Raw genomic sequence first — 9,003 nt, 5'->3', positions numbered from 1 at the left:
TTGCATAGGACTAATAAATATCACTGGCATTTGCTGTGGGAGAGGGGTAGCTCATACCATTTCCAATAGGATTTCTTGGGGTTTGGTTGACCCAACCCGAAGCGCGGAGCTGCAAGTGTATAAAAAAAAAAAATACAAAAAGGCTACATTGGTATTAGTAAATACAAACACCACGTTTAAAAAGTCGGACCACTGAAGACAGCTTGTGAAGAACTGATGAAAAAAAAAAAAAAAAAAAACTTGATTCCAGGAGGTGCTGTGAATTTTATCATTAAACCCAGCTGTGACCTCGCTGAACGTTTCCCTCTGTGTCTCACAACACAAGGCGGCAGTCACAGCCTGCCCACTAAACACATCTCTCTTCCTTCATACAAAATTACATCCACCTAATTACATACACCCTTCACTCAAAATTCAAAATCAATATGGCGATTCCTACACCAGCCTCGGAGATCCCATTTGGAGAGGTGACCACAAATGTTTCCCATTTCAGACCGCTCTTCTGGTATCGACCTTAAATGTCTTGACAACCCCCTTCAACTTTTTCTTCATTAACTTCTGCAATATTCACGGTCTTAGATCAAATTTTCGATCTGTAGAACAACACCTTTCCTCTATTAAACCTCATCTTCTTTTCCTCGCTGAAACACAGAATTCTGAGGCAACTGACATTTGCCCCTTTTCTGTTTCCTCCTACTTTCTCTATCCCTATTTTCAATCCAAAGCTGGATATTGCGTCTGTGCTTAATGACTTAACCTGCTCTCATGCCCACGCTCTTGAACCTTCCGAGTTTTCCACCATCTGGCTACGACTACAGAGTCACTCTCAAACTAAACTCCTCTAACTATGAAAAAATTCATTGGCTACTTAACTTCCAAAGTGGAGCACATTCTGACTCTTCCCTTTTGCAGAGATCTCCATTCTTGGAGATTTCAATATTCACTGCCATCTTTGGTTTTCCTCTCCCTTCACTGACCATCCTGGTGAACTAGCCTTTAACTTTGCTATCCTCCATGACCTAAAGCAACTGGTGCAATACCCTACTCGTATTCCTGACCGTCTTAGAGATATGCCCAACATTCTTGACCTTTTCCTACCCTCTAATCCTTCTGTTTATGCTGTTATCTTATCTTCTCCGTTGGGGCTCCTCCGATCACAATCTCATATCTGTATCTTGTCCTATCGCTCCAATCCCTCCTCAGGATCCCCCTAAGCGAAGGTGCCTCTGGCGTTTTGCCTCTACTAGTTGGGGGAACCTGAGGATATATTAAGCCGATTTTCGTTGGAATGACTACTACTTCCGTGTCAGAGACTCGTCTCTGTGCTGAGCGCATAACAGAGGTGATAGTGTATGGGCAATGGTGGTGTACATTCCTTGCTCCACTCTGGAAGTTAAGTAATCAAAGAATTTCTTACAGTCAGAGGAGTTGAGTGAGAGATATACTCGTACAGCACAGATAAATTTAGTTTGAGAGTGACTCTGTAATAGTAGCCAGATGATGGAAAACTCGAAAGATTCAAGGGCGTGGGCACGAGTCGTTGCGCATATAAATGAAACATCCAGCTTTGGATTGAAAATGAGGATAAAGTCAGTAGGAGGCAACAGAAATGGGGCTACTGTCAGTTGCCTCAGACACCAGTGTTTCAGTGAGGAAAAGAAAATGAGGTTTAGTAGAGAAGAAGTAGTGTTCTACAGATTGAAAATTAGATCTAAGGCCGCGAATATTGCTGAAGTTAATGTAGAAAATTTTGTGGGATGTGTCAAGACACTTAAGGTCGATACCAAAAGAACAGTCCGACCTGGGGACATCTGTGGTCTGCTCTCCAGATATAGCGAAGTATCAAGAGAAACAATTCCATTATATTTTATTAATTTATTTTTGGTTCTCCCTTTCTTTCATTAGATTAAGCAGAGTATAATGTAATAATTGTGTTTTCAGTGCGCTAGACACGGATTTCAAATCCTCTCCTATGGTTGGTTTCATGCACCAGCAAGCACCAGGTGAGTCACCATGAACAGCGATGGCTGGCTGGTGTATAGTGCTGGCAAGGATATGAACGTGGCAAGGATATGCACTCGTTGTGTGCTCCAATTTGTGTTACGTGTGTGTGTGTGTGTGTGTGCAATTAAGAACACAGACAATCCCATTATAAAATGTGTGTAATTTACTTAATTTCTCCCATCACAGCAGATAATTAATTATAGGGTATTACGTGTGTGTGTGTGTGTGTGTGGTGTGTGTGTGTGTGTGTGTGTGTGTGTGTGTGTGTGTGTGTGTGTGTGTGTGTGTGTGTGTGTGTGCATGAAGCACGTTCAGGTGTCTCCAGGCGTTCCATTAGGAGTCTCGTCCAGAACTGCGTCGATCGCGTCCAACACCAACTTTCTGAACTTCCTCATCTGGGCGTCCGTCATTGCACGCACGTCAGCCACCAAACTCATTAAGAACAGCTTGCGAGGGTCATCACCATCACCACGACCATCACAGTCACCACCACTAGTGTAATTACTACAGGTTCTTGCCTTCTTGGCGAATACTTCACTACAATCAACAAACATGGTCTTAGAAACTCTCCTCTTATTGTTGTGGGTCATTCTAGTACTAGATGGAGTCCCATTCTGAGTAGTGTTGGTGTTAGCAATGGTAGTGATAGTAGGAATAACATCGATTGAGCATTTTGACTCATTACTTCCTCCAGGTGGTTGGCTGTTAGTTTCCAATCTTTCACTATCATCATTATCATCACCATCATCATTATCATCATCATCATCATCATCATCATCATCATCATCCTCACCATCACAATCATCATGAACATCTTCATTTTCGTGTTCAATGTCTTCTTTCCCGTCTTTTGCAGCAGTACGTGAAGGTGTGAGGAGCTTCTGGGTGTCTGTGGATTTGATGCCTTGTTGCAGTCTGACAAAGGGCAGCAGGAATTGCATGGCGTCCATCAAGTAGTAGGGCTTGGTGGTTTTCCTCCTACCTGATGGGTCTGGCTTCATCCTCCGGACAAACACAGTGCGAAGGTTTTTCCACTTGTCCTTGCAATTGCGAACTGCGGAAGGCGAAAGAAACAAATGGACAAATGAATATATGCATAGAGTTGAGGGTGTCCGAAAACACAGAATGAAGCAGCAGTGGTAGATGGCGCAATTTTCAGGTTTTGCCCGATAGTGACTCTTGGCATTCACTAGTGATTGTAGTGTTTTCAATGAGCATGCGTGTGTACATTCTTTGAACTATTTCATCATGACATTATAAATTTTAAAATACCATAATATGCTGCAATTAAGGTACTATAGTCATATAAACTACTTTTAGAAATACGACTTTGAATGTCTAATCGACCGTCACCCAACAGCCTCGAAATGAGATGTTAAACAGAAATTTCATCTGCCCTTATTGAAAGGTTCATTGAAAGCTGTTGAATCGGTAATAAAAAAAATAAATAAAAAAAAAGTAATGTCATGTCTCAACAGGTGAGCATCGCACTTGACGTCATTATCAAAGGATTCATGTCGCAATCATTTTAATTACATTCTTTTAGCAAATCAGAGTAGGTTCGCATTCTACAGATTTTCTTTTATTCATTTATTCAGTGAGGAACTTTCCGGAATGGGTACATTGTCCACTCAAATGTATAATAGTGTTGCAAAAAAACTCTGAAATATCTTTGACTAGATCTGAACGAAATTCCATGATGCGTTCCTCAAAGTTTTGACACTGAATTGAACACATTAGTAATCGCCATGCATATGTGGCAAATTCCTATTAAGTAAATCCTGTAGAGTGCAGCTGTGGTAACCAATCTCAACAAGTCTCTTTCCATGCGATAATAAATATTCTGAACTCGTGTAAAGTGAACGACACCAGTAACCAGAGTGCCATCACTTCACTAGGCGGTCTCTACGGTTGCCCAGTGTTGTACTCTACAGAATATTCCAGACAAGACAGCAGCATCAGACAACAATCTCTACCTATCGCATCATCATTTCGCGCTGGTCTTTGCATGGCTCTGAATATAAAGCAGTTCACGTCTCAGAGACATTAAATTCACAAATACTTGCGACAACTATACACGCTTAGTTCTCTGAGGAAGAGCACCCTGTCGAAACGTTAACTGTCGCTTCATTCTGTGTTCTCCCACGCCACTGACTCCATCAATTCATCTTCTGCCAAAAGTTATACATATCTCATCAGAACAGGTTATCTGAAAAAAAAGAGAAAATAGATACATGCATTCACTTCAACTGTCATCACTGTGTCTCCTTTCAAGTGTCTATTGAATGAAATCTTTGAAAGGGACCAACAACAACAGTAATGACTGAAAAAAAAAAAAAATACTGAATTGCACGATAACTGGAGAGGAAAAAACAGCTGAATGAATCTTTTGGAATGACGTAAAAGATAATAAAATATCCAATTGTTAGTTCAAATTGGGCCCAGAATAGTTTCATACCGTGTGTGTGTGTGTGTGTGTGTGTGTGTGTGTGTGTGTGTGTGTGTGTGTGTGTGTGTGTGTGTGTGTGTGTGTGTGTGTGTGTGTGTGTGTGCGCGCGCGTGCGCGCAAGTTCAAAGTTGTTGCCATAATGAACAATAACAATATCATCATTATAATACAATATACATCATTATAATTTCAAGAAAAGATCCGAGAGAGAGAGAGAGAGAGAGAGAGAGAGAGAGAGAGAGAGAGAGAGAGAGAGAGAGAGAGAGAGAGAGAGATGAGAGAGAGAGAGATCATAGGAAACTCAATTATAACTGTAACATTAGCACAGTCCAGATTGATCTTGTGTGTGTGTGTGTGTGTGTGTGTGTGTGTGTGTGTGTGTGTGTGTGTGTGTGTGTGTGTGTGTGATGTACCCCGCGCACTCAGACATAAGGCATATGATCATCTGGTGAAGGAGATGCACGTTCACACAACCTTCACCATAGCGACGGGAAGGCATGATGAACACGTGCTGCTGCTGGCGGTGTGTGGTGAGTGTGTGTGGTAATGCCTGAGGAAGGTTATCTCACAAACTGCTCACTAAAACCCACACCACTTTGCATTGCCGCGGGGATGGAAGCACTGTGTGTGAAATTAAAGCCGTAACATCGCGGGTCAGTGTTATGCTTGCTATCCTGCTGTCCGTTCCTCTGTCTGTCTCTATGTCTGCGTCCATCATGCTTTTACGTCCATGTTTCTGTTATGCTCGTCTGTCTGTCCTTATTCATCGTGTTTCTCTCTCTCTCTCTCTCTCTCTCTCTCTCTCTCTCTCTCTCTCTCTCTCTCTCTCTCTCTCTCTCTCTCTCTGTCTGTCTTTCATGTCAGTTTATTTATCTATCTGCTTTGTTTCTGTTTTATGTTTGTTTCCGTCTGTGTGCTTGTCCGTCTCTTTATTGCGTCTGTTACCTCTATTCGTTTCTTTCAGTCTGTCTCTCTACCTGTTCTATCTGTCGTTACTTTATGTTTCTCTGTCAGTGTGTTATGCCCACCTGTCATCCGCATCTCGCTCTGTTATGATCCTCTGTCTGTGTTTTAGTCATGTGTACTGAGCCCGTTATGTCTGCCCGTCAAGTCTGTTTGATGTCTTTTTGCGTCGTGTGTATATCTGTCTTTCTGTCTGTCTTTCTGCCTGTCTGCCTGTCTGTATGTATGCGTTAGTAGTTAAGTGTCATGCTTGCCTCCGTCTACGTACCTCTGAATGTATTTATGTATGTATGTGTCAGTATGTATGTGTGTCATGTTTGCTTCCGTATACGTATGTTTGCATTTCTCTCTCTCTCTCTCTCTCTCTCTCTCTCTCTCTCTCTCTCTCTCTCTCTCTCTCTCTCTCTCTCTCTCTCTCTCTCTGCACACAGGTCACGAGGTACAGCACTCACCAGTGTCGTTCATCTCAGCGGCCACGGTCTGCCAGGCGCCTTCCGTGGCGTGCTTCTTGGTGTAGTCCTGCAGCGTGAAGTTGTAAATGCACGGGTGCTTCTTCACCTCCTGGATGAAGCGAATGTTCCTGGGAATGCTGTCGGTCGTCATGATATCAGCAATAATCGCAGCAGCAGTACCAGTAGCAAGGGCGGTGTCTCCAGTCTCTACACAATCACCCTTCCTTGCCCCTCCGCGCGCGACCACGCACTGAGTCGAGCCGCGACTGCCACTTGGCGAGTCCGCCGCGATCCTCATTCAACCGTGTTCTGGTCGCTTAGCAATCCGTGCCTGCCTTCGTCGCGGCGACGGCAGCGTATGGATATTGTTATGGCATTTGCTCGGTGTACTTATTATGTATTGTAAATCTTATCATGCCCCGTGTCTACCTTGTCGAGCACATGTTGTCTCATATGTACGAGTATGTTGCAACTGTCTTGACAGGAGTCTTGAATTATAGAGTGAATGGTGGTAAAGAGGTGTTACGAGTCAGTGAGGGGTGTTGCTATCCAGTACTGCCTAGTCGTGTCGTTCGGGAATAAAACCGTGTAAGACTGTGATGCATGCTGAGAAGAGGGAGCAGAGTTGAATTGAGGTGTAGGAGTGTCGGGTGAAGGAAGACAGTGGCAGATGCAGCCGATCAGCTACCTCTGCCTTCTCCTTACCACCTGAATATGGTTCCAATTGTCTTTATGATATATGCATGCATATGTATTTTGTGTTAGGTCTTGCACAACTGAGCCAAGGATTGGTGCAGGTTATTTATTCTTCACACGTGTTGACTGGATAACTATACGTTTAATTCATTTTTTACGTATTACACTTAGTCATACAGTTATTTCGGTTTTCAATTTCCCCTGTGTGCACCGAGATGTGGTTAACAATACAGTGATACAATGAATGATTATATTGTTTCAGTTCTGTTTGAGCCTTTCAGTACTGCTGGTGCAGCAGAGTTCCTTAGTGACGTATTGAATGATTCATATTGCTTCGCTTTTGTTCGACCCTAGTAGTAGTAACGCTGGTGTACGAGTAACAATATAAAGGAGGATGCAAGAAGCCAGTAGGCGTACACGTGGCTCTCCCTGTACAATGCAACCTGCGAGTAACTCATCTTCACCTAATATCAGTATCGGAAAAATTTTCTGCTCTTCCCAAAGCCGTCTGCTGACTGTTGCGATAACCTGATGACTGAGTCCATCCGTCTACTGATATACTTAACTTTATCAAGCTTGAACTCTTAATATCTTGTCCTAACCTGACAACTAAATTAACCCCACAGATCTTGTCAGCATCTGTGTTACATCTCTCCCTCCACTTAAACACTTAAAGCATGAAAACGTACTTGATCAGTGTCTGCAAATATAAATATATGACACTTGGTTTCCTCTCGCATATTACATGTCCCACGCATCGTATACAGACTGCCACTCTTATATACTCGTATATACCAATGCAGCTTGAGGTGACTGGTATCGCTCGCACGTTCACTCATAGTAACGTCATGAAGAGCAGGCATTTTACATTAAACGTTCATTCGTAGGTGTGGAAAGCTCATTTAGTGACCGGCTGTGGTGGTAACGATCATGAACACACTGGTCGCATGCTGCTAGTGTGTGTGTGTGTGTGTGTGTGTGTGTGTGTGTGTGTGCGCAGTTGTTTCATATTCTGCAAAATGTTCATAACTATTCTACGAAAATTTCAGGCAACACTTCTTGGAGCAGCTGTAGGGGAGACCGGGATAAGTTGGCACATTTGAAATAATTCCATTAATTACGGCTTGATGGCGCTGTTACTCAAACCAGCTAATCACCTCGTGGGGCCTCACTCACCAACATGCTACCACGCTACAAGATCGCACGATCTGATTGGAATGAGGAAAAGTTGAATTTTGATGCTGGTAAGTAAATTTTCACTCACTTATATATTGTTTGTTGTAACATAAATCTAGTTATAGACGAGTGATATTCATTTTAACCATAATTTGTTTTAGTGTTCAAGGATTGTTTACCTTGAAACAGATCATACTAGGTGTCTTAATCTATACGAAAATCGTTTTATTTAGATTAGTAGTATGGATAGGGCAAGTTGGTTCAAAGAAAATGGGGCAAATGGGCACAGTACCAACTATATATGAATAACATTGGCTTGTTTATTACCTACCTACTTATTTTCATATTATATTTGATTTATAATATTTTTGTGATACATGTATGTTGGTTGATACATATATTAATTAGTTTCCTGAACAAATTTTTACCTTGTATTTTCATAGATGGCTCGAACATAAAAATTAACTTACTTTCCTCAGTAAGTAAATATTTTTCCGTTGTTTGAACTGAATCTCCATGAAATTTAGCTTTACAGATATTCTGTATCTAAACTTACAATTACGTACATCTAATTTGCTATTTATATGTGATGTGCCAATTCATCCCATAGTGTGTGCCAACTTATCCCCTCGTATGGGGCATGTTGGCACACTAGCTTCTTTTTCTTTTTTTTTTCTTTTTTTTCTTCTAAGTAATGCAGAGCTTTAGTTTGGGAAGAAAACCATGTTTATATTTCATGAAAATAAGATAAATGTTTGTATTTTTTTTTTTCAATGAAAGCATAAATAAGCAAATTATTTGCAGTTTTCTTCCACCACTGACAATATAAAAAGTGTGCCAACTAGTCCCGGTCTCCTCTACTAATGTTAACCCTACAAATACTAATGATTTGAGTGAGGTTCAAGCTTTGCTACGTACACGCACAGAAATATTTGAACGACCAGTCACTCGTTTCGTTGTCAGTAGCGCCTTTCAGAACGTAAATCTAAACCTGCACCAGAAAATTTTACTACAGATGACTACAGAAGCCACAGGAGCGAAGGCGTTAAGGGACGTTCAGCCTTACGTATATGCGCGTGAGGCGAGGCACGGGATCCAGTATTACGTAAAAGAACATAACTCCTACACACTTCTTTTTTCACATGAAAGTCAAGGCCACAATTGAGTAAGGCGCGCCCACCTATGCCAGCCTGAATACAAACACGAACATGAGACACAGACAGGACAAGTTACAAAGCGGCCTTCAAGAACAAGTTAAAATTA

At 41.9% G+C, this 9,003-nt stretch overlaps 1 protein-coding gene across 1 annotated transcript; it reads right to left on the bottom strand.

Annotated features, from left to right (window-relative positions):
* Positions 1 to 1,860: 1,860 nt before the first annotated feature.
* On the bottom strand, positions 1,861 to 6,587 carry LOC135089269 (uncharacterized). The gene is made up of 2 exons (XM_063984735.1): positions 5,869 to 6,587; positions 1,861 to 3,058 (listed from the first exon to the last, which is right to left on the bottom strand). The coding sequence occupies exons 1-2, from the start codon at positions 6,164 to 6,166 to the stop codon at positions 2,316 to 2,318; spliced, it is 1,041 nt and encodes a 346-aa protein (XP_063840805.1). The 5' UTR covers positions 6,167 to 6,587; the 3' UTR covers positions 1,861 to 2,315.
* Positions 6,588 to 9,003: the final 2,416 nt, after the last annotated feature.

The sequence above is a fragment of the Scylla paramamosain genome, chromosome 3 (assembly GCF_035594125.1).
Source record: "Scylla paramamosain isolate STU-SP2022 chromosome 3, ASM3559412v1, whole genome shotgun sequence".
NCBI classification, from domain to species: Eukaryota; Metazoa; Arthropoda; class Malacostraca; order Decapoda; family Portunidae; genus Scylla; species Scylla paramamosain.
The sequence above is the reverse complement of the archived record's forward strand: the minus strand, read 5'-3'. Positions and strand labels throughout refer to the sequence as shown.